General features: G+C 40.1%; 3 protein-coding genes across 4 annotated transcripts in view; 2 read left to right on the top strand and 1 right to left on the bottom strand.

Annotated features, from left to right (window-relative positions):
* Nucleotides 1–7,682, top strand: cpa5 (carboxypeptidase A5). Its single transcript, XM_020637196.2, has 12 exons — nucleotides 1–44; nucleotides 2,018–2,101; nucleotides 3,146–3,227; nucleotides 3,402–3,536; nucleotides 3,725–3,829; nucleotides 4,781–4,882; nucleotides 4,981–5,082; nucleotides 5,190–5,300; nucleotides 6,048–6,138; nucleotides 6,242–6,441; nucleotides 6,640–6,724; nucleotides 7,319–7,682. Exons 1-12 carry the CDS (start codon nucleotides 16–18, stop codon nucleotides 7,504–7,506), a joined length of 1,314 nt encoding a protein of 437 aa, XP_020492852.1. The 5' UTR covers nucleotides 1–15; the 3' UTR covers nucleotides 7,507–7,682.
* cep41 (centrosomal protein 41) lies at nucleotides 7,523–16,493 on the bottom strand. The gene is made up of 11 exons (XM_020637198.3): nucleotides 16,372–16,493; nucleotides 16,002–16,065; nucleotides 15,562–15,609; nucleotides 14,844–14,905; nucleotides 14,498–14,567; nucleotides 14,177–14,321; nucleotides 12,648–12,814; nucleotides 12,494–12,561; nucleotides 12,254–12,368; nucleotides 11,848–12,057; nucleotides 7,523–11,010 (listed from the first exon to the last, which is right to left on the bottom strand). Exons 1-11 carry the CDS (start codon nucleotides 16,402–16,404, stop codon nucleotides 10,883–10,885), a joined length of 1,110 nt encoding a protein of 369 aa, XP_020492854.1. The 5' UTR covers nucleotides 16,405–16,493; the 3' UTR covers nucleotides 7,523–10,882.
* A 488-nt stretch (nucleotides 16,494–16,981) lies between these two features.
* The window catches only part of poc1b (POC1 centriolar protein B), a 49,631-nt gene continuing 40,646 nt past the window's right edge, over nucleotides 16,982–25,966 (top strand). For both annotated transcript variants that reach the window (XM_020637210.3, XM_065956959.1), the window contains exons 1-10: nucleotides 16,982–17,297; nucleotides 17,755–17,839; nucleotides 18,609–18,780; nucleotides 18,886–19,065; nucleotides 20,316–20,423; nucleotides 21,464–21,579; nucleotides 21,775–21,908; nucleotides 22,067–22,135; nucleotides 22,254–22,406; nucleotides 22,797–22,874. In XM_020637210.3, the coding sequence (XP_020492866.1) occupies nucleotides 17,283–17,297; nucleotides 17,755–17,839; nucleotides 18,609–18,780; nucleotides 18,886–19,065; nucleotides 20,316–20,423; nucleotides 21,464–21,579; nucleotides 21,775–21,908; nucleotides 22,067–22,135; nucleotides 22,254–22,406; nucleotides 22,797–22,874 (1,110 nt within the window). In that variant the 5' untranslated portion in view covers nucleotides 16,982–17,282. The remainder of the gene's footprint in view (nucleotides 17,298–17,754; nucleotides 17,840–18,608; nucleotides 18,781–18,885; nucleotides 19,066–20,315; nucleotides 20,424–21,463; nucleotides 21,580–21,774; nucleotides 21,909–22,066; nucleotides 22,136–22,253; nucleotides 22,407–22,796; nucleotides 22,875–25,966) is intronic.

The following is a 25,966-nucleotide window of genomic DNA, read 5'->3' as shown; positions in this document are numbered from 1 at the left end:
CACCAAGACGCATGGATGGGGCTGAAAACGTTGCCTTTTTTGCTGTAAGTCTCTGTGAATGAGAAACTCTCCAGCAGGTGTTTTCCACACCTGACTCTGTCCTGGCTTTTGTGTATTTACTTTACCTCTGCAGTGTCTTTATCAGCCTGGTTACATAACCCAAACCTGCAGATTCTGGGGAATGTACAGCCGAGAGACGTCGATTTAGTGAGTAACGTTAAAGCTCTGTACCTTGTTATGCTCTAAAAGATTAAATTCTTAGATCTATGTATATTTTCTCCGAATAAGGACACAAGGATTAATATAAAGCGGGCAGCCACTTTAACAATACTTAAAGTGTTATCTTATGTCCATTCCACAGTATTCAAACATTCCCAATGACTGTTCCTGTTTCAGAAGTAGAAGGCAAAACTTTGGGCTTTATGTTAAGGTGTTACTGTGATGTACTTCTGGTGTGTTTGTGCTGGTATCACATATCTCATTTTGTAAGGAAACACTGGGAAAGCACCAGATGTGAATTTTTGCACGCTGACATCTCAACTTGCAAACTGTCTGGTGTTTATCTGCTGACATGTAGTGTTCGCAGAATATGTTCTGCATCCCAGCAGCTGGTTTAAATTTAGCTTGTTGATAATCCTTGCCCCAACAGTAACAAAGAGGAAGCTGAAACAATACGGAGGGTAGCTGCTGCTTCCTGTTAAACAAAGAGATCTTGAGCTGTAAAAAGAATTCAGACCTGCACTTGATGCCGGCTGATCATAGCCTATGACCAGGCCCGTCCACAGAAATGGCTGTCCCCCTGAAACGGCCCAGTGAATGGATCGTCAAAGGGATTTGATTGTATGAACACATTCGATTAGTAGTGTTAGTTTCACGGACAGCGTTGGATTTTTTGACCTCCCTTGTGTTGTTTTTTTTGTTTCCTGTCAGCAGTTCACTGTACAAAGTAAATTTTCTAGAACATTCCGATTAAAAAACAAACTCCCTTTCGCACTATTTAAGACGAGAGAAAATATGAAGTCAGGCTGTGCAATATGTCGCATTAAAGGCATCGAGCAGCGTTGAACTGCTAGTCTAACAACGATGATTTTAAATGTATTTTAAATATGTAAAATAAATCCTTTTTTTTAGTTAGTGCTAGCCTCCTGGCTAACATTTGCTCCTAATAGGCAAGCCTCCCATCAGCCTTGAGAGCATTGGGGTCAAATATCCGAGAATAAGCTCCCTACTTTTCTTCTTATTTCTGCTCTGTCATCCTAATTTTGTGCAGGTCTTGGAATGGTTTGTATGTAGGTGTAAAAAAAAGGTTTGGTCATTGCTGCTTCGAGCTATGATGGACCATGTTTTTGCTAACCTTCATGGACCCTCACCATGAGACTGGGCCCCAGAAAGCTTTCCCTTTTATCCCCCCTTATACATATGACCCACTAAAGTTTAAATTTGTGGTTCCTTCTTGTCAAACCGTGGTTATATACATCAAAAAAGAGCAAAAGCTAAAAAAGTAAAACATAATGTATGAAAATATGATTTAATTTAGAGCTTTTTGATAGTCACATACAATTTGTGGAACCCATTTTAATGCTATTTAGACACTTTTCATAAAAAGAAGTCTCGTATGAAGGCAGGGATTTTGGTTGTGCAGCTAAAATAATCATTATAAACCACTTTTATCGATACTTAAATATACATGATGTTATCCACTGCAACCGGTCCCCTGTTCAATTCAATTTTATTTAGTTGACACATTCAAAAATACAGTTATTCATCTTTATCGAAGACTTTTCCACAAATGTCTGCAGACCCTGACAGGTTTTCCTTTTCCTCTAAACTGAACAAATCTTCAGAGTTGTTCAAAAACACGAGTGCATGATGCAACTTCTGGTTTCCTATCGCCACTCCGGCTTGGGAAAGGTACCAGCCGCTGACACAACCCTCACATCAGCTTAAGCAAGGTTGAGGGTTTGGACACGTGACCTTGACTTTCCCAGACATATAAGTGTGTGTTTGATTCTGCCAGGTTCACTCTGTTGGTCATGATGAGGGGGCTACTCGCACTCACCGCGCTGTTTGTGGCCGTTCTCGGCAAGGATACGTTTGAGGGGTAGGTGGGCCGCCAAAGCCCCTGTATATGAGCTGTGTGGAGTGTAAGTGATGTGTGTAAATGTGCATGCATGTGAAATGATAATTGAATCCATAAACAGTGCCTTTAAAAACAGAACCCTGTTCAATGTCTCTTTTGGCTGAATCCATCCAATTGATTCCTGCTTATGTGAATTTGATCATGCCATAAAAGAACTCCTCTATTATTTTAAATACACTGACTCATATTTAAATCCAACAATGGAGGTTTTGTGACTGTATGATGCATGAAGGGAGTTTGAAGGGGGAATGCATGACCTTTATGTTGTCTCGTTGTGCTTTAGATGTATCTAGCCATGCAGATCATTTTGTTTTAACATTTGTTGTGAGATTTGTACCTCCATCCAAAATACAATTTAAGTGTGAGGTGAGATGGAGACATTGATTTATCATGTTCAATTTTGTAATTTGGCTAAAGCAAATGTTGTAAATAGCAGCAATAATCAGATTAAGCATTTCTGTTTCATTGTTTTTCTAGATTTTATTCCTCTCACCAATCCCCCCGCCCTCAACTACAATTTTGTATTTATGTATATCATTTTTTATTTGATATCATAGATTTATGTTAGTCTGATTTTGGACTAAAACATTGATCAATCCAGTAGAACCTGCAGTAATCTCTAATTATTTACACCCAACAATCAAATGTGGGCATAATTTATATGTATAATAATCATTTTAGAAAAATAACAATTTTATCAATGGACTATAGAGTCAGATACGCAAATATAAGTTAGTATACCAAAGAGTAACAATTCCCCATTAATGACCTAATCTAAAAAAATGTACCTGAACACCTGACGTCACTTTACCAGCCAAACAGAAGAAACAAATAAACAGCACAATAAATGATCATTGTGTTCTAATGGTGCAGCTTTGGCAAAAGCAGAACCAACCAGCCCTGACAAATTGTACTTCATCTAGAGTGTGTGCCAACGTCTCTCTTGGTTGAGGATCTTGAGTTGAGTCAAAGGATGTGAAGCCCTGCATGGTTCTCTTTTTGCAGGCATCAGGTGCTTCGCATTGCTGCAAAGGATGAAGCCCAGCTGGCTCTTATCAAGGACCTGGAGGAAATGATCGAGTTTAACGTAATCTATCAGCCACTTACTAGAAGTCTAGAAGTTAAAAATGGGTGACACCCTTTTGTTCTTTATTATATTGATTTCCTATTTCATAACAAGCTGTTTTTTAGCACTTGAGTAGTATGTTAAATTTAGTTTGGACGTTTTGAAAAAACACATGATATTGGTGTTGTCTTTCAGCTGGATATGTGGAGGGGGGTGACCGATGTCGCCAGTCCTGTGGATATCAGAGTTCCCTTTGAGAGCCTGCAGTCTGTCAAAGTCTACCTGGAGTCTCAGGAAATTGATTACTCCGTTATGATCAAAGACCTTCAGGTAAGAGACCACCATGGATTCTCTAATCCATGCTTCAGTAGACTCAAAACTGAATAAAGTGCACATGGTTTTTACATTTTGACAAGTTTCAATTTCAATTTTGGCAGAATCTTCATCTTATTCATGGATTTAGAATAAAGAACGTGTAGACCAACAAGCTGAAATATTTATAACTAATCGTCATACAGGCCATGCTGGATGAGGAGAAGGAGGAGATGGAGTCTGCTGCTCGTGTCGCTCAACCCAAAAACACTGACAGCTTCGATTACTCCAGGTACCACACCATCGATGAGGTAAATACTCACACTCACCTTGTCTGTACATGTATCATTTCTTTAACTACTATTAAATAGTTTCAACTTAATCCATGTAATGTTTAAAGAGAAAGGTTACGTTCATTATATGTGTAGATTTTACATAATTTTTGGTTATCTTTTTTTTTTGAAAGGAATACCCAAATTTTCACTTGGTTCTTTCAGACTTTAAAAAAACGGAAAGCTTTAAAAGTACAATAGCCTCTCTCTCCCAGGTAGGCTGAGCAGTGTGACACGCTGACACTTTAAGGACTTTGACCCCCATTTTTAAAATGTAGATGAGGACGTTGTTGGCCAGTCATAAAAGACAGGCCAACAAAGTCCATAACTTTCAACGTCTTTGGTCCAATTCACTTGTAAACTTTCATTTAGGCATCTCTTGACTACCCCGGAGACCTTTCCTGGGAATAAAGGTGCCCTTGAATCTGTTTTGAGCAGATCTCCCTCACTACTGTACACAACGTGAATTGTACCCTGAACCTTCCCAATCAGATGTTTCGCCAGAATTAGAGAGACCAACCAAAAGTCCTTTTTCATCAAGACACTTCAACCTGCCCCTAACCCACCCAAGCAGTATTTGGCAACCTTTAAAACTACTGTGTTTCAGACCTCCTGGTAGGCTACATGTTTCTTGCCAGCCTGCAACTTCAGGAGCCTACTGGGCCAACCCTGACTAAATGGCCCCTTAGTCGCCAAAATCAAACTAAAAGTGTGTATATGATTGAAGACACTGCAAAAGAATATTATAAAGGCACAAGTACAGACGTTGAAGTGACTTTGTGTTATAAAAGTCCACCTTAATGGCAAACTACAGGGGCTTACTTGGTGATCTACATCAGTAAAGCATTTTGGCAACAGTCATTTTTTTGTATAATTGTCTTACTCAAATGATTCTCATTAAAATGATCTGTATATGATCTTTCTCTTTAGATCTACAGTTTCCAGGACATGCTGGTGGCTGAGAATCCCAACTTTGTCAGCAAGATTGTGATCGGTCAGAGCTACCAGGGTCGTCCCCTGAATGTGCTCAAGGTAAATAAAAACAAAAATATTCATTTAGGTATGTTGATTCATATATGGTCTTTAACTGGAGCTTTGCTTGACTTTTCTTTACCTTTTCTGTGTCACAGTTCAGCACTGGAGGATCTAACCGCCCCGCCATCTGGATGGATACTGGAATCCATTCCAGGGAGTGGGTCACCCAGGCCAGCGGCACCTGGTTCGCCAAGAAGGTGCTTTAATGGCCATCATTTTTATGTTTTTTCTCTCGCTCACATTGCAGTTTGTGAACACCTCCCTGATGCATTGACTAATTTGCTCTTAACACTACTGTGGTTAGATTGTGACTGCTTACGGGACTGACCCCACTCTCACCGCCATCCTCGACAAGATGGACATCTTCCTGGAGATCGTGACCAACCCTGATGGTTTCTACTACAGCCACAACAGTGTGGGTCTCCAAAAGTTGTATAATTTTTAACAGTGAGAAGCATTTCCTGCCACATTTAGGTTCTTCATTGACAATATTATTTCTTGCTATTTTTTACTTCACCAGGTTAGCCTTAAAAATGGCATTATAATAAGAATAACAATACATTTTATTGATTAAGCTCTTTTCAAGTACCCAAAGACATCAACAACACAAAAACACACATTAAATCACACATTAAATCACACATTAAAAGCTTGTTCATAATAATGTGAACTTATTGGTTAATGTTTTAAAAAGGTTTTTCCTCTGGGAGCAATGGACACTATTTTTGGGCTCCCTATGTGTCTCGTAGAGAATAATTAAGCTACATCTTGGTCAGCTGATGGGTGCTGAGGTTACTTTATCACCAACTGGTCTGGCATCCTTTGCCCGAGCATGAATTGTTATCCTGCATCGGACAAAATCAGAATCAGAATCAGAAATACTTTATTATTCCCAGAGGGAAAGTCAATTGTTTCAGTTGCTCCAAAATATACGATATAGCAGTGGAAATATAGTAATCAAATATTAATCAAATAGAATAGGAATGTAAGTAAGCTTGAAAATGAATGAATGAAAGTTAAAGCTTGATGAAAGAAATGGTTGATTAATAGTCCATGCATTACAACAACAGACATTAAACAAGAGCTTCTGACAGCAAAATCTTGTTTCTATGGAGATTAAGTTGTATGACTGTAATATAATGAATTTCTCTGATCCATCTAGAACCGTATGTGGCGTAAGACCAGAAAGCCCAACCCCGGCTCCAACTGTGTTGGAGTTGATCCCAACAGGAACTGGGATGCTGCTTTTGGAGGTAAAGTTTTCCTTCTTAACCAAGAGTTAAGAAGGACTTTAAAGACGGATGGTGGCTTCCGTGTTCTTGCAATTCCTTTGACACAGTTGTCATCCCTTATTAGGACCTGGTGCCAGTGGCAACCCCTGCTCAGAGACCTACCATGGACCCAGTGCTCATTCCGAGTCTGAGGTCAGGTCTATTGTGGACTTTGTGAAGGCCCACGGAAACATCAAGGCCTTCGTCTCCATCCATGCCTACTCCCAGATGCTCCTGTACCCCTATGGCTACACCAGGACTCCAGCCAAGCACCAAGTCGAGCTGGTAAAAATCAAACCCCTTGCCTTTTTTGACTGATTTATTAGACCAAACTAGGAAAATAGAGATGTTCTCCAGGCTCATTTGTTTTGTAGTCTCTGTTAAGGTTTGCTTGTTATGTTATGAAAGGTGAAAATATGTTAAGAGAAAAATAAGAAACTATGTTTAGAAGTAAAATATGACCATAATTATCACTTCTTACAGCACAACCTGGCTAAGAAGGCTATCACTGACCTGGCCTCTCTGTACGGTACTCGCTACAGATATGGCAGCATCATCAACACCATCTGTAAGTTTCAGCTTAACTGTTTATAATAAAGATTTATACTAATGTATCTCACCTTACAATAATCATCAGGAAATACCACATGATGTCTTGAAAGAAGGGAAAGTCCAAGGCTTTAATCACTTCCCCTTAATGGTGCTTAAAGGGATACTTCACCCATTTGCATTAAGCATTGTATCAGTAGTAAACTGGTAGTATTTTTGAATGGTCGTGCATCCAGGCCTCATTTCCCCCTGAGACTGGAAAGTTCTGTATTTCTAAGTCTGTAAAGGAGCTTCCAGTGATGCAAATATTGTCATATTGTGTCACTGGAAGCTGTTGCGGTTAGCGGTGTGAAACTACAACGCTAGTTTTTCGACCACTGAAGCTACAGACTTATCACAGATCAGTGGGTGGGAACTCACTCCCAGAAACGAAACTTAACGTCCATATATATACATATAAATATAGCAGTGAGACGGCTGCTGCCAACAGGCCGGTCCTGTGTTTTGGCTGCTGCGGCCAGCGGCTTCTATTTATATTAAGACTGTGTTTAAAGTCTACACAGAATGCAATCTTATTTTAAAGCCAATGTTGAACCTACTCTACCTACCACAGACCAGGCTAGTGGAAGCACCGTGGACTGGACCTACAACCAGGGCATCAAGTACTCCTACACCTTCGAGCTCAGGGACACCGGCCGCTATGGCTTCATCCTGCCAGCCAATCAGATCATCCCCACAGCCACCGAGACCTGGCTGGCTCTGATGGCCATCATGGATCACACCTACAAGAACCCATACTAATCTGTGTATGAGTGAGTGTGTGTGAGTGGAAATCCCTGAAGAAAGGATAATGTTTGGAAAAGACACCTGCAAACTATTTTCCATATAACTAATATCACCTTCATCACATCATCATCATGATTCATCTGAGAAATTGAACACCATAAACAAACAAATAAAGGATCAAACTGTAAAAATGCTGTTTCTCTTTCTTTATCATTTAACAGCCTCTTAGGTTGGATACACGTTTATTCTGCCTCTGCATTCCCCCACCTGTCTGCATCACTCCTGAATTATTTTAAATTCTCCGTACTGAGAAGATCACCAATCAAACGTATCTGCTTTTTGGAGACTTTAACTCATCTTGGAAGTACATTAAAACTTAAATGTATTTTTTAGCAGTACCCGGTGGAGACAGCACACAGTTACAGAGTCTAAGAATAAAAAGTAACCTACAGATGTCAAAAACAAAATTAAACTTTAAATATAAGAATACAGCTTAATTATGTGTGGCATTACAATGCTCCAGTAAGGAACTGTTTGCATCGATTTTAGCGCCATCTATTGACAAAAGAGTATGTCTTATGTATTTTCCGATCTCCTCCTGTGCGTGTGTAAGATGTGTTTTCTGACAAATCTTATCATCCTGCGTTGTTTTTAACAGTCAACTATATCACTATTGGGAATATTTGCTGTTAATTGTAATCAAAGGATATTTCTGCAGCTTCCTGTAACCCACTTCTCTCCTGACACCGGCCCCCTAGCACTGCTTTCAGACATTAAAAATGACCATATAGAATCGGTCAATGTTATCACTGATGATCTCATTTGATTTTGTTGGTCGTATAAAGGCCTCAATATTAATGTCTTTCTGTTTCATCAAAACCTAAAAACTCCTCACAGTAGCTTTAAATAAAACTTTATTTAATTTAGTTTGAGCCCAATTTATTCCTTCCCGTCTCATCTTTCAACTTTGAGCCGATGTCGGTGTACGCTGTTAGAAAACAAACAATTCTTAATGTATTAATTCAAGAAAAACGAGTCTCTTTCAAAGCATTTTTTCAATTTTCTAAAACTGACCTTTGGTGTGACGATTGATACAACAGATCAGCCTTCCCTCTTAACAGAAGGCATTTTTAAGTACAATTAATTCAAAGTTACAGGACAAGAAATAATCAGTCATTGTTGCTATATATACTTGTGTGTGTGTGTGTGTGGAATAATTTACAATAAACTCTCAAAATTGAGTCTCGTTTTTCTTGGATAAATGAAGATAATTACCTCAAACCACTTAACCACAGTGTGTGATTGTTTTTACTGAGAATCATCCCTCTGTTGTTTTATTTGTATCTCGACATGAGGTCATGTAAATGAAGTAAACCTCAATGATTTTCAAGGCTTATTAAATATATTCTATCAACATTTCCGAAAGTTACTGTTAAGACTAAGAAATAATTCAGATACAGTAAACATCTATATAATTTATTCAACATTCATTTACAAACTAAATCCTGTGATCAGATCATTAGTGTGTGTGTGTGTGTGTGTGTGTGTGTGTGTGTGTGTGTGTGTGTGTTAAGACTGATAGTGAAAACAAATCACAAACAAAGCCTTAAATTTTTACACATTTTCAAGGATTCAGGGAAAGTCGCTCATGAACCACGCAACACGTCACAACCACGCTAACCAAACAAAAGGCCACAAATTAGCAATACTGTTTTAAAAATGCATCTGTTGGAATGCAAGTGCTGCTCTTTTTTCTTTTGTCAAACAGGAATCACAAAATGCCCATTTCCCTCCTTTAGTGACACTGCCATGTTGTGATACTTATAGTCTGTGTGTTCGTGAAAGCTTCAAGAAATCAGGTTATGTGATGCACAAACACAAATAATCATCGAGTAACAGCATCACAGGACCAAAACATGTCGCAGGTGAAGGCTGAGAAGTCGTCAGTTTGGGACAATGTGACGAGAATTACAAAAATACAGCACAGCTTTTCATTATTTTACACAATAGAACAAACTCTGTCACATTAGTATGATAAATTATATCCTCATTTAGTACATCCCAAAATATCCTTCATGTCACAAATCAACATTCAATTATTCAGTCTCCATAACAAAACAAAAAGTCACATAAGAATGCCACCGACCAATGGGGAGGTTGTCGTGTCAGTATGGAGAGAGTTCTGTAAAATAGTGAGACAATTAAACAGGTAACCGTTCAAAATGAGTGCTGACTTCTTCAGGTTCATTGACTGGTAAAGACAAAAAAGGATGAGATTAGCGTCAGGTGAAAAATTTAAATCGAGTGCAAACAGATTCATCACTTTTCAGGTTCACAGATGAGGCACTGTGCAGACATTCAAATACACGGCATTTATTAAATATATATTAAAAACAACATTAAAGGTGACATGATTCTGTCTGACGTAACTTTCAAAAGACCATGAAGAGTGCACCAAGTCTGAAATGATACATTTTGTTTTGATCCCACAATCTTTTCGAGAGTTAGGCCCCGTGTCCACCTAGTGCGCCAGCGTCTTTTTTTTCCAATGAGTAGAGAGCGCCCGTGCGGCATCAAGCGGCCGTCTGGAGAAAAAGCCCGGCGCACAGCGTCTTTTTTACGAGCACTTTTTTATGTGCGACTGCTCCTAGCATTGAAGTTGAAAATCTTTCATCTTTTCAGAAAGCCACATTTGGCGTCACAGGGGCATTTTTCCAAATGTAATGTTGATACTCGCCGTAGTTTTGCCGGCTACTGATCATGTCTTGCACCCACATCCTCTTTGCTCCGTGTCTGATTGGTCAATAAACAATCTTAAATAAAAAAAGATACAGTACAAAGTAACAGAGCAGTGTCGATCATACAGCGGCCGTTGCCAACAGACTGTTGTCATAGAGACGGGATGGACGGGCTGCGTTTTTCTTCTCAGCGCACAAACGCTTCATACAAGAGCTTCCAAGCGCACAGTCAGCACTTTTCTGCCCCTGCATAAAACGCTAGGAGGACACGGGGCCTAAGTTGATTTTGAAGGGAAATTGAGCGGATTACATTCCCACTTTCTCGAGGTGTGTTTGATTTCCCACATTTAGAAATGATACAAAACCTCAGAGAAGAATTCATTTAGGCGCTGTGTAATAAGAACTTCTGACATAAAGGTAGTTGAGGGAACTAGAAACATGTGGATGTGCACATTCTTGTGTTTGAGTAAATATATAAAGGATTGTGGAGTTGTTTTTATTCCACCTTACTGGGCAGCTTTATCTCAGAGGATCATGTTACAGACTGTTAAAAGCTATGGAGCAGATAGAATCAACTTTTTAATGAACGGACTTCTCTCTGGAGGTATGTTTGTTTTTTTTAAATCATGGATGAAGAAGTTGGGTGTTGGGTATTATTTCCACGGTCTGCTGCTCTGAACCCGGGCGCTGTCCCTCCCAGCGGTGCAGGAACTCTGTCGACTCGGGGCGCTGGACGCTTTAGACTGGAAGCTGCTGGTCGACATGCGGCTGGACATGCGGCCTGCAGTGAACACAAACAATACTGAGGGGAAGCAAAGCCATCAAAGGGAACAAAAATATGATTTGTAGGACTGACATTTAGGTCAAGGAGATACAAATTTTAGTGCAGAAATATTCACGGATTACTGCCAAGCCAGGTCTCGCTAATGGAAACCATTTGAAGGATTGTGCAGCAATTTAGACATGATATCATTAAAGATATTTGTTAAACACAAAAATGTAATCTCAGAGTATATACATTAATAATTTACATAGTTAACGCATGGTGAAGCTGTGATACTCTGAAGAAAATACACGATGAAAACATTCTCTGTCCTAACAGCAGGCGATGCAAGCGAGCACCAGCAAAAAAATCAGCTTGATTCTATTGTTTTCTTTCTTAGCTCGCCTCTCCCCCCCCCCCCCGACACCCCGTTTCTATTTCCCTCTCTGTTGCTTTAGTAAAGTGTTCAAAATAATCTAGTGCTTAGTCAGCCTTATTGATGAGGTTTTAATATTTACATGTTTCAAAGAACCTGAAGGTTAGCTCCATATCTACGACTGGCACATAATTCTACAATTCACTTAGCAGACGCTTTAGGGAACAATGTCAGTAAGAGCAAACGATCAGCTTTGAGTCCGATCGGACACACAGGTGCTGACAGGCATTGCACAGAGGCAAAGCACAACATTGACGGCAATTCTTGAGAGCTCTAATCAGCATAGAAACAATCTTATAAGTCGGCTTAATATGGCTAACCAATTGGTCATTCTCGCTCCACCCTATTGCACAGCTAATTTTTTTATAAGGATATTCCAGACACCCAAATGAATGTTTTAAATATATGTTCTGTCTTACTGCTGGAGTTACTGGGGATGAGGATCTCGTCCATCTGCTCATGAAGCTTGGCCAGCTCTTCCGAAGTAAACCTCCATCTCTTCTCTGCCGCGTGCACCGGCTGCACAGAGCTCTTCTTTCTGCCCGATGATGTCGGAGAGGACAGGCAGGACTTTGGGATGGAACCTGTCGTCATGCCTTCTGGAAATTTCTGAGCAATTACCTTGAGACCTGGAAGAGGCATGATAACTCTTTCACCACACAGAGCCTGCAACCGTTTTTTTTTTTTTTTTCCCCCCCTATCTCATTATTCTTTAGGATTAGTTTGACATTACAAATAAGTCAAATGTATGAGGAATGACTTGATTAACTTTGTAATCTATTAATTTATGTAGATGTAGATGAGACAGCTTGCAGTATATCTTACCTCCAGACAGCATAAACAGATTCTCAAACCCTCGCTCGCACATGGTGGTGGCAGCCTGGCTGGCTATCCTCTCGTCCTCGTCATACACAATGATGATCCTCCCTGCAGCATTTTTCTACACAGGTCGTGGGTTAAGTTCAGAAGATTTAAAAGAAAGTGGCAACCGCATTACATACAACACAATACACAAAAAGACGCATTTGTACTTAAAGTTTTTGTGAGGTTTGTGTTGAAGGATACATATTCCAGCACTTCTTTTGTGTAGGGGTTCATGGTTCGAGATAGCATGGCGATGGGTAAACTGTGTGCTGAAGCAGAAAGAGATAAATGAAACAACAGTTCATATCTTTGGTACTAGCAGCTGAACGACCTGGCTTCATGTTCTTGCACCTACCGCTGATGATGTGGCAGCGGTCGTATAAGTCCCGGTCCCGTACGTCCAGCAGCAGGTAGGGGCAGTCTGGGTAGGGCCTGTCAACTGGCTCAGAGATCAACACAAACTCATTCTCCTTTTTCTGAATATTCCTGTCGAGGTTCAGCTCTCCCACACCACTAATAACACTGTAAGTGATTTAAAATAAAGGTAGAGGCTGTAATACATGTAGAAATACAGACCTATGTATAGATGTGTGCCTTTGTAATCTATATTTAACTCATTATATTCTGGGATCTGCTCCGAACAGCTCTTTGCATTTTTAACCTTACCAATAAGAAGAGAATAAGTTTTTATTTTTTATTTGTTGGGGGCATTACATTGTTAACATTCCTTACATTTTAAATGCAACACATACTTATAAAAGCATCATTAAAAGGACTTGTACTATGGCACCTACAGTTTAAACTTGGTACTGCAGTCCAAAGTCAAAACATTGAAGAAAGTTGTCTCCCCCCGCCCCGTCCTTCATAGAGTCGATGAGCATGCGGGTTGCCATGTCCTGGACACTGAAGCTTCAGTGTTTAGCCAGCTTTGCATCGGTCTGTAAACCTTTCTGCTAAGCTCTACAGTCTTTAAAAATCCCAATTAAGATATATATTGACACCTGTTGGCCATTGGGACAGGTCATTCCTATGGTGAACATGTTTGGAGCCCCACTTCTACTTCCCCTGTGACTGTTGGTTCATGGTTCAGTCACTGATTTTGTTCCTGAAAACAGTGAAAAGATGACCTGTGGAGTATCAAACCAATCAGGGGGAAACCAAAGCCAAGAAGAAAAACTGTCAATGCAACACATGGACATATGGAGCTGAGCCAAACAATAACTGTAAAGACACACCACTATCCTCTTGTGTATTTGTACATAAGCAATGCCCTACTCTCTCTCCGTCTACGTATCCTCCCCACAATATGAGGGCTCTGTCATTACAGAGGCCCAGTCCTGTGCCCCCCCCTGAAGGGAGCACAGATAGAGTTACACTCCTGGGGTTCATGTTCAGGCTGCAGGTGGAGAAGAGACGCAGGTGAGAGGAGGAGAAGATGTAAAGCACAAATTAAAGGAGGGTTATTGTGAGGAGTTTTGGGGGCGTGCGACAGGAAGATGTCTTCAGGGACAAGACATGGAAGCACAGTTTGATCCAGTGCTGATACAGATGTTGTGGGCGGGATTAAGAGTGTGGACTTCAGTGTGACTGAACGGCTCGCTGCACGGTGTGTACACAAAAATGAAAGGGCCAACTAATTTTGAGTACAAAAACACAAATCTTGTCATTTTTGTCCTGATTCTCCAAGCAGATATATAGCTTGAAAAAAAAAAAAAATTTAAAAACCAGTGCCGCCGCTCCACAGAGTGTTCAATGGTGGCTGCTACTTTCCAAAGCTCTTTTTGCCCTCCAAGCCTCCACGCCGGTCACCTGACTGAAAACTATGAATAATGTATAAAAGGAGCTGTTTAGTGGCGCTTTACCAGATAACGAGCCGAACAGTACCTCAGTAGTGTTGACCTTGCAGTGTGGCAGATGTCCTTGCTGTCTCCTGCCTCCTGGCGATCTGAATGTGGTGACACCTGAGGGGAGCCGTTGGTGTGTTCAGAGAGACTCTCCAGGTCTGCATCAGACACCGCTGACACACTGTCTGCAAAGCAACAGATAGTCCCCAACAGACCTGTTAGAGACTTATATCCAAATAACACACACTATGTATTACAGGGTATCAAGTAAATTCATGTAAGTTACCAATGAGGATCGGTTTAAGAGATGAATAAAGATCTACAGTGTTTCAGTGAAGTCATCCGGCTCTTTTTACATTACCTTCTGGTAAATGTGAGTCAGCGTCATTTTCACTTTCATTCAGGGCTGATATGGAGGCTACCTGAAGTATCTGGTGCAAAAAAAGGGAAACCAAAGATGCTAATGCGAAGAAGAAAACTGATAATATTTGTGAGTGCAAAAAGAATGCTGCCTTTGAGTCTGTAGATGTAGGTTACACACCAAGTTAATGTAATTCACATGCATGCAGAACTAATCACATCATTAGTCTTCCAATAAAAAGCTCTATACGTGAGTCATGTTTTCTGTCAGCTTGATATTCTATTCAAAATGACACAAGTCTTGCAGCACGTTAAAGTAGTGCTAGGGAAAAAGCATTCATTCTTACCAACTGTGCAAATGTTGTCACCTTCAACCGCTTAAAGATTTCATCTTTTCTATATCTGTAATCTAGAAAAAGACAACAACAAAAAAACGTATTAGTGGCAGAAATTGCTTACTTTGCACCTACTGTTAAGGAATTGCTTTCACTTTATCGCAGAGAAAACAGGAGACAAGTCAACTCAAAAAGATCACTGTCCGCAAAGAACTACTTCAACTGGGAAATACCAGGGAGTAGAGACTCTGCAGTTTAGCTCCCACTCCACATGGAAAGACAAAGAAAAGGAACAAACAATCCATGGGGAAAAGGGGAGTGCCAAATTAGCAAATGCCTCTCATTCACATCCACACAGAAAAACGTTAAGGAGGGGATCCATTTGCTGACACCAAAGACACCAAAAGACTGAACTAACGTCATGGAGCCGATAGTTTAAGGCAAACCATAGGACAGAGACAGGCCCTATTCTTTAACGGGTTAACCACTGTATCCTCATGTACGAGGAACCTACACTGTTGATTAAATCTGAAAGATTTCATTCTGTCTGACAATGAAAAATCAAATGAAATGAAACATTTCTTCTTAATCAGAAGCAACACAAACAGACAACACCTTGACATGTATCAGTGCATCCTACAAATGCACAACATGACATATATATAGAGGTCACTTTAACACATGCAGAACACTTGGCTGTTCTTATTTCTCGACAACACATGTTACTTACTTTTTTTAATCTCCTCGAGTTTTTCCATATACTTTGAGAGGCTGCAACCTACAACATGAAAAGGACTGTTACATTCAAACTGGAATATCGATAAGATCATGAATGATTTTATTATTATTAATTTATCAGCACACATATAAGAATACATCAAAATAGGATTAACAAAAACATAAAAAAGGTGTGTCAGGAGAGGTCAAGAAGCCAACAGGCTTAGACAAGGGAGCTCACCTCTTAAGACACAAATAAAAAAATAAATATAAACACATATACAGTAACCTATACACGCATTCATACACACACTTAGACACATGCATACAATAGAAAGACTGAGAGTGTTAACCCTCTATCAGCTAAATTAAACAGACACTGATCTATTAAAAATGGAGTGAATGAGAGAGTACTTTGACACTTTATTGTGCACCAGTAGATGAACAACATACCTGTATCCAGCCTTGTTTTAACATGCTGATACTTGGCATTTTTTGGTGTCCTTTTTTTCATGTACTAGAAGGAAAAGACAACAAAGTATTAATGTTAAGTTAGCTGGACGACCATAAACAAATACGGGTTAACAAATGACACAAATCATCAAGGTAGCCTGGGAGGTCCACGTTATGTTATTACCGGCGCACTGTCGTTGATATGGCAACTTGAAACTGACTGCAGCTAACCAGCTAGCTTACTATGACTGCTACATGTGTTTGTGTTGGCTCAGGCTTGTGTTCACGGCAGATAAAATCATCGACAGTAGAATGTCACACGTTGCCAGGTTACAGAAGTAATGTAATGTTGCAATTAAACTAACGTTACCTCAACACTGCCGATTCCTCGATTGAGCGACATCTTTTTAAACTGCAATACATAACGTTACATTTCGTTTTTTTTAACATTCTCCGCGCTGATTTGTCCCCGCTGTCTCATGGGCCAATCAGAAAAGCCGATACTGGGTCACCGCTCCCTCAGCGCAGTTTCGTATGATATGGCTGGCTAGTTGCTTAGCAGCGGTAGACGCTCCACCTTAATGACGTGCCGCGTTCAAGTCTCAGAGGAAGAAATACGTTTTTTGGGGGCAATAGCAATACAAGGTATATTAAATGATAGTACCTACTCGTTGACGGCTCCGTCGAAATGTCCACTTATTCTAACCTTGATGGGTATCCGATACTATATGTCTGTTTAATTTCCATTCTTTTATACGTGTTTACTTGTTTAAAGGCTACAGTTGACTATATGGCAGCTCCTTTCGAATAAATATGCCGCATTGATGTAGAAATGCCTTGATCAACTCTCGACGAATGTACTGTTAGGTTGCCATATGAATTTACATCTTGTTACGAATGCTATCTTCAAGTTGTGATTTGAATTTTCGTCTTGGATTCTCTCGTTCACTCGTTTTCATATTGCTCCTGAATGCGGCACAGGCTGTCTTTTCGTTTGCCAAACAAAATGTAGCCACAGGTAGATAGTTGTGTAGCTGTAGAAACAGTGGATGTTATTCGACTCCTTATGCAATTTAACACATTTGCTCTCAATGAACTTCCACACGATTAAAAGTAGGCTGCTAGAAGACTGTCGACCGGAACTCGTATGATCTGAGATCGATAGATTTGGTCTGAGTCAGTTGCTGAAGGCGAACTTGTTTGACAGACATGGAAGTAACATTACAAAGCAGCGGGGGGGCTCGACTTTCCTTTTAACAACATTTGTTTTTTTTCTGACAAATGGCGTCTGTTTTGGTAAGTGCATATTTATTTTAGTACTTAAATGAACTTTTTAAACAAGAGTGTGTGTAGCTTGACAACGTGTACTGGTACTTAAAGCAGCTGAGTCGGCGAGTTTGCGAGCTGCAGCACAACTAATTGGATTTTCTGATTGGGAGGTGTTAAATACTTTCAGGGTCCTTGCAACATTGAAGCCTCATTTGTTGGGAAATTAAGTTCTTCCGCCCTGTTTCTTGTCCTCAGACGGGTTGTGTACCATTTGGGGCTATCATGCACAGCCCTCCAATATTACAAACACAACAGTTTTCATCAAACAGACCTAAAGTCTTGTAAGCACCTTTTTTTTATGCTTTACATTGAAATGTCGATATTCCCTTACTTTTTTTGTTTTTTTCCCCAATCTGATTGTTAAATGAAGAATATGCAGATGAAGTAGGTAGTTTCACTGATTCACTCTGCACTGTGATTGCAGGACGACCCAACCCTGGAGCGACACTTCAAAGGGCATAAAGATGCTGTCACCTGCACAGACTTCAACCCAAACCGCAAACAACTGGGTAAGATGCTACTCAGATGTATTCCTGTATTCATTCACAGTCACACATTATGCTGTTGATTCCCACACATTTTGGAATACTGATTTCAGTGTTAAATCATGTATTTGCGTACTTCCTATACCATAAAACAACTTAATTGGTGCACAATTGTGTAGTAGGGACAATCACAGCCATTGTGTCCGGTATGATACCGTAGATACGTTAGATCTTATGTAGAGACTGTGCACCTTTAGAAAATGATCACATGCTGGACATTCTGTACATAGAGGGAAACTTTTTTTTTCCTAGAATGATCATGTTGGTTTCTTTCACAGTGGTGGGGCTCTCTCCTAGGGCTTTCACACTTCCACTTCTTGTAAAAACTCCTATTTGTAAACATACAAATAGGAGTTTTCCAAGAATTTTCTGTCTCAGTGAACAGTCTGTCTGTGTGTGTTTGTAGGCCTGTATATTAAGAGTGGTCATAACTACATGTCAATTCTGCAACAAAAGAGACTTGATGGTCTACAGTATGTAGTTAAGGGAAAAAAGTTGTTGTATACATGTCAGTTTGCCAAAATGATTTAGAAAATATTCAAATACTGTACTGGCCAAATTCCAATAACATGAATCCCTAATTAACAGAGACTTCATCAACAACTGTTTCAGTTTAGCCTTACTGAGATCATTTTATTCAATGTCATGGCCTCTTTGAATATCAGTAATTATATCCATTGTGTAATTCTTGACAACATTTTTCTCCACTCATCTTTCTTTTTTCTTCCTATAGCCTCTGGGTCAGCGGATAAGAATCTGATGATCTGGAATCTGGCTCCAAAGGGGAGGGCTTTCCGCTTTGTTGGCCACCAAGATGCTGTCACTTCTGTGCAGTTCTCCCCCTTTGGTAACCTTGTGGCCACTTCCTCCAAGGACAGAACAGTCCGACTGTGGACTCCCTCCATGTAGGCCCAAGTTACCATTACCACTTTGCATGCTATGTGGGACTTTTTGAGGCTTGGTATTTAATCTGTTTTTTTCCCCCTTTCTGATGTGTCTGCGTCTCATAGGAAAGGAGAGTCAACTGTGTTCAAAGCTCACACAGCTCCTGTAAGAAGTGTTGCCTTCTCCCACGATGGCCACAGACTGGTGACAGCATCTGACGACAAGTCTGTGAAAGTGTGGAGCGTTGAGCGACAGTGCTTTGTCTACTCTCTCAGCCAGCACACCAACTGGGTGCGCTGTGCCAGGTACCCTCTCCATCTTCTAATGCTGACGTGTGTTTGTGTGTGAGTGTGTTGAACAGGTTGTCTAAAAAGTTGCTTTAGTACAAGTTTTTTGTCAAATACTTATCCTTGCATATACAACAAAAATTCACCTCAAGACTATTTTTTTTTTTAAATAGAGCCTGACACATATAAAATTTAAAATTTAAGACCAATACTGGTTTTAGAGTAGAAAAATAAACGTATTATTAGGATTTTTTTAAACTTAAAGGAGCAATATGTAAGATTTCTACTGAATTAAATCATAAAATGACATATTTCATCATCAGACATTAAGGAAACATGCTATGTTGAAATACAAGCGTCTCTGACAACAAAGCAGCAGCCAGTATGTCCTCCTCCTAAGTTTAGATTCTGGTCCTGAATGGTCTGTTTTTTTGTTTTAACCAGAGAAGGTAGGCAGATTTAAGTCAGCCTGAAAGGCCTTTTTGGACGCCCCTTGGTTTGCCAGATATGAGACTAGTTATCTTGGCAAACCAACAGGTGTTGCAGCGATGGAAGCGGGCGAGTGAACTGGTTCAGATATAACTGCCCGATATAAAAAGCCTCTGCCTGTTTCTAATAAGCTCCATAACCAAACACATGGATAAAATGAGATGCTCTTGAAAAATGGAGCGAGGTTAACGCAGAAAAGAACGATGCAGAGCTGGCTAAACACTGAAGCTTGACTTGACTTGGCAAGGTGTGTGCACGTCGACTCTAAGATGGAGGGGGCAGGGAGAGACAGCTCTCTCCAATGTTTTGAATTTGGACTGCAATAACCATTTTAACCACTATGTGTCAGCGTTACATATTGCTCCTTTAGAAATACCCTTTTCATTTTGATCAAATTGTAATCTTCAAACATGGAGATTTTTATTAGGTGCTCAGAAGAAGGCTTTCCTCGACATACAGTATTACTTAACATTCTCATACATAGTGTAGTGGTGACCACTTCCTGCTCAGCTGTGAGGCCCTGCTACAAGTTTTTTAGTATCATAAACTAAGGAGATAAAGAGCACCTTCTGGATATCACCGATTCTGGATACAGATTTTTATCTGAACTATTTCAAAATATTTGGCACTCTAATCATTATCGGTGTGTTTGAAATGTGAAAAGAAAGTAAAATAGCTGGTGAAGTTTATAACATTAGGAGTGTTAAACAGAAGATTACTAAGAAGTTGATGTTCCCTCACTTTGTATGATAATCATGTGTTGTCTTTTCTTGATGAAGGTTTTCTCCAGATGGACGGCTGATAGCTTCGTGTGGAGACGACCGCACCGTCAGACTGTGGGACACGTCAACCAAACACTGCATCAACTGTTTCACTGACTATGGAGAGTAGGTTTGAAAAAAAACAGTTTTATTGTATCTCTCTTTTTCTTAGCTCAAACTTTGAACTCTTCTTAACTTTTGGCTTCTTTTTCAGGTATAGCTATGGGACTTTAATTCTGTTTCAGTCACCATATCAAATAGTCTTTTTTGCTGTAATTGTATGTAGGGTACCTTCTCATCTTTTTCCCCTGTAGGAGTCAATTTAGTGTGTGTATAATTGTGTATGTTTGGTCATTAGATGGTGATAATAGGTCATTGGGGTTGAGATTATATAACGTGTTTGTTTTTGCTCACGAGTACGTTCACACAAGAACCAGTACATTTCAAAACAGGCAGGGGCGTGTCCAGAGGGGTCGCATGGGCCCCCCTTTAAAATTAGATTGGCCACCTCAAAATCAAAATCTATGAGTGGCTATTTGCCAAATCAGAGGCGGGACTACAAATCCACTATTCTGGCTGTTTCCAACAGGCTAATGGTGCTTTCATTGTAAACAAATACTTTCCATGCACGCTGTCTTACTTGTAATGGACTTACTTACCGGTACTTGCCAATAAATGTAATTTTGCAAGTTGGACAGAGTACAAGAGTTAGCACACAATTTTTGGGGTAATCAATACAATTTTGACTTTGCTCATACAACTTTGTTTTTGAGTCCCTAAAGATTTGAGCTATTTAGGTTTATACGTTACTTACATATCAAATTGTGAGGATAGAAGGAGTAAATAATTAAATTCATTTGGGTTCATGTGCCCACAAACATTATGCCACCCCTGCATAAGTCAGTGCTCCAGGTGGGCCGCCCCAGTTGAAAAAAGTCTGGACACGCCCCTGAAAACAGGATTCCAGGAGAAGGAAAATATAGATTTTGATTTTAGACTATAATTTGAAATATCACTTAAGATAGTTAGAGTTCTTCAAAATGCTTTACAAGTCTGATGTAAAACTAAATAGCTTCATATTTTTCATAGATGGTTTAGCTGTATAATACAGTACACACAAGACTTTGAAACTGAAGCAGCTCACTGAGTGACGCTTGTTATTCCAGATCAGCAACGTTCGTTGATTTCAACCCAAGTGGCACCTGCCTAGCATCCTCAGGAGCTGACAGCTCACTAAAGATCTGGGATCTACGGACAAACAAGCTCATCCAGCATTATCAAGGTATCTCAACACATCAGAGCTGTGATTACAAAACAAATTAATTAGAGATGTCTTTATAATATACAACACTGTCCATGTAGTCACAGTTTCCAGCTGTAGAATAAACCCAAGTGTTCTCCAGCATGATGTTCAAACTATGTAGATATTTAACTATTTCTGTTTCAGTCTCTGACTTCCTCTTCTACCTTGTATCAGTCCACAGTGCAGGAATCAACAGCTTTTCCTTCCACCCGTCCAACAACTACCTGATCAGTGGCTCCACTGACAGCACTGTAAAGATCCTGGACCTGCTGGAAGGGCGCCTCATCTACACCCTGCATGGACACAAGGTCATACAGCAGCACAGCAAACATCATCACACAGTATCAGATATAATTGTCAATCTGAAGAGCTTAATTCAAGTTCCAGTTTTAGTTCCAATTAGACCTTTATGCTTTTTGTCAGGGTGAGTTTTAACTTCTCTGATAATGTTGATTTTGTTTTTCAGGGTGCTGTAATCACAGTTGCCTTTTCCAGGGCTGGAGATCTGTTTGCCTCGGGGGGAGCTGATTGTAAGGTTGGTGTTTCATGACTCAATAACGTTTATATTCAGAGGTTTTACTTTGACGTTGAATGGAAGAGAATCTGAGAAATATGGGTCACCGAAGTTTTTCTGGTCCCTCAATCCCCCCTAGGTGCTGATGTGGAGGACAAATTTCGACGCCAAATCTTACCAGGACGTCCTGCAGCAGCACAGCCGGAGGTCCACCCCGGATCCCCCGCCACACCTGACTGACATCCACCCCAGAGGACCCCACCTTCACCGCCAGCAGCCCAGAGCCATTCAGGTCTGCCAGTGGTGAATTCTTCAACAACATTATCTACTGGGCCTTAAAAACTAACTGGAAGAAAGAGAAACTTCCCAAGTCCATGAATGAAAACCGTGTCAATCACTTCAGGCTCACTAGCGGTCGCTTTTCAAAATGGCTTGACAATATTTGACTGCCTGAGAAAACATCATTACCTCTTGCTTAGTTTACAATGACCCTGTTTACATGCCATCACTGCACTCTCAAGATATATCTGGTTGCTGTGATTTTAAATGTAACATATGCTGTTTTTATGCACGGCGTTTTGAGTGTGTTGTGATTTGATTGTGATCCGAGACAAAATTCTGTGCAAATGGATAATAAAGTGTTATCTTATGTAAACCTTCTTACTTTCTCTTCTCTCCACAGATCAGTCAAACGGTGGCAGACACACAGTCCACTGATCCTCAGGTCATAGAGTTGGGCCGAGCTGCTCACAGCGCCAAGGTAAGATGGCCTATTATATCTACAGTCACATTTCTACAAGAAAGTGAGATCAAACTAAGGTTATGCACGTAATCATGTTGCTGAACTGAACTCTCTACACTGCCATGGGAAAACAGCCTCCTCGAGAGATAGTGATACTTGATGCAAAGACAGACAATGTAGAAACTGTTGTACAATGATAGCAGCACACAGATGTTTACAAGCACAGTTACATAGGAGAGTAATGCGGTGGAAAGCAAGATATAGGGAGTCACTGGAAATTCATCCCTGAAATACGATATAAGCAGTCAGTGTGTAATATATTGACATGGATTCAGTTAATTCAATTCAGTTTTATTTGTATAGCCCATTTCATACAAAAGTAAACTCAATGTCAAGACAAAAATAAACAAGCAGAAAACAAACTTGTTAAAAAGATTCAAAAGCCACTTTTAAATCCAAAACACATTTATAAAAGGAGCCTGCATCATCCATTACATCCATTCAAACACCTGTTCCTACTGGAGCGCATGAACAGGAATACCAATGTGTTCCAATGACCACCAGGTGGCAGTGCAGACTGCTCGAAACATTTCCCATCATGCTTCACTAAATGCACATGCGTCACAGGACAACAGCTCATTCACTTCAGAAACATCAATGCCGACAGAAAGCAACACTCTGCTTTCTGTCTTCTTTCTAAAATCTGTGTTTATTCTTGTAAATCCTTCCTTTAGCATCATGTTCAGAAAGACGCACACAATACTCATATCTTCATACTCTACACGTCAGTGCTGCAGAGCGTCATATCACTGCAGAGATTACAGTCATAAAGTGTACTATAAGTTACAAGAAATTGTGACTTTGAGATGTTGAAAGCTGAACAACAGTTTATTAACTCTTTCGTAGTGGCATTCTAACGACCAAAAAAAGGCCACTTGAGGGAATCTGAAATTTTTCCAACTCATGGTGGGTAAAAAACAAAGTCCATCATGGAATTTGCTAAACTCTTTATTAACAATCATTTAAAAACTTACAAAAGGCTGGGTGTGTATTACGTTAGGTAAATACTTTTGTCAGTACTGCCAAACAACAACCACAGCCAGCCACTGAGAGTCTGTGTCAGAGCAGCAGGCAAATATACACTTTACCATAAAAGACCAACTTTTTCAGCTGCTGTTTGCATTTCTTCCCCTCAACCATGTGAATGCCACGTTGAATTTACTAGATCATTTCTCTCTGTAGTTTGTTATTGTGGCTCAGCAGAACCCATGTGGGGCTGCAGGGCAGTGACCTGGCCTTGAACTTGATTAGCAGCCAAGTTCACGATGTGTTGCAAGGTGAAATCCTGGATGTGAATTAGTGCTATCCGCTTACTCCACAAACGCTGATCCTGGATAAACGTGGAGAAACATGAGATTTATGTAGGTGGATCTTGATGCACGGGTTTACTGAGCATTAGAAAAACTATGTCAATATGCAAGACATTTTTGTTTCTATCATTGCATCCAACAAAATGTCTCATCATGCATCATCTGAATCCATTAAAAGGCATTTCTTACAACAACATTAACATGCTGCAGATCCAAAGTGTGGCTACTAAGCGCAGTAAGAGTTGGGTTTAGCAGCATGTCTCATCTTTAAATAGGATTCTTTCAAAGTAGTTCATGTAGGAAGGTGCCCCCTACTGTTGAAAAGTAGAATGACAGAACATCTGTGGTATCTCTGAGGGTCACAAGAATCAAGCTCTCTGAAGACAAAATTAATTTACATGTACTCTCAACTCAGGTCCCTTATCCATATTGACACATAACCGTGTTGATGTTCCTCCAGTTGTGCATTAGGCATTAACTTAGCCAGCATCAGTAACACAACAAACCATACACCATAAAACAATCATAACAATGGATTATATTTACATCGCTCAATTGTCACAACCCATGTTCAGTGAGCTGGACAAACAGGGAGACCACACAGTTTATTTAAACAATTATTGATTGAAAACTAAGGCAAAAATATCCTTATGAAATGATATGCAGTCTGTAAATCAGTGTTGATTGCAATGGCAAAACAAAGACAACAAACCAAAGTTGATGATGACAAGTGAGAGAGAGAGAGAGAGAGAGAGAGAGCTTAATTAACCAGGCCCAGTGTGCCCAGGCGCATAAAATCCAATTACCTGCCTTTGTCCCTATTTACCTGGAAGCAACCTGAATGGGGGAAACCTTGGGGGAGAGACCCAAGGCAACAGGAGGAGCACTGACAGTCAGAGGTCGTCACACAATTAATAACATAAAGAAGTTCAGTCAGGTGCAGAGAAAGTCATCGGTCATATCTATGTTATTAGTGCATCATTGCAAATCAAATATTTAAAGGAGCATTCAGTGGTAACTAATATTTAATGTCCAAACCCTCAGCATGCACATGTGAACGTGCTCCAGCTCGTTGATGTTTATTGTTGAGCACTATTGAGGCATGTTTTTTTTTTTCCTTTTCTAATTCCTAAAGTGAAATGATGAACAGTGTTTTTTTGGGCTGTGACTTTTCTTTTTAAATTACAATGAAAGTTGTGAAGAGGTTTTTGTGTTCTTTTCAGAGTTGAGGGACGGATAAGCAAAAACATTCCCATTCATTTACTCTCTTTCTTGTTATGCTGTTGGAAAATAAAAATTCCTAGATACAAAAGAATTCACTTTCAATACCTTCCCCCCCTTCCATTAACCAGCCAAGAAAACAATTGAAGGAACAGTTTTTAGGAAATTACAGCTGAAGTTATGTTCCTCTAGCGCGCTGCACTATTTCTCTTAGTGTCTCCTTCTGTGCCTTTGGCTGCTGTGTGGGAGGAAAAGTCATGAATGGACCAAGCCAAGTGGAAGTCATTTAGAATCAGGATGGCCAAGTCAGATAAGTCGTTTTGGTTCAGGACTTCCAGTAAACACAGGCCTGCGCAGAAGCCATTCATAACCAGAAACATTCTGTTGTTAACATGAAAGTAAGTGGATGAATGGGCAGAGGAAGGGAAGTTATTTGAACTCACTTTGACTATGCAATGGCTGGATGTACTGTTAAAAGATCATCTCCGGTAACATTTCAAACAAAGGAATGTCTTTAAA

Source organism: Labrus bergylta, chromosome 7 (assembly GCF_963930695.1).
Source record: "Labrus bergylta chromosome 7, fLabBer1.1, whole genome shotgun sequence".
NCBI classification, from domain to species: Eukaryota; Metazoa; Chordata; class Actinopteri; order Labriformes; family Labridae; genus Labrus; species Labrus bergylta.
The sequence above is the reverse complement of the archived record's forward strand: the minus strand, read 5'-3'. Positions and strand labels throughout refer to the sequence as shown.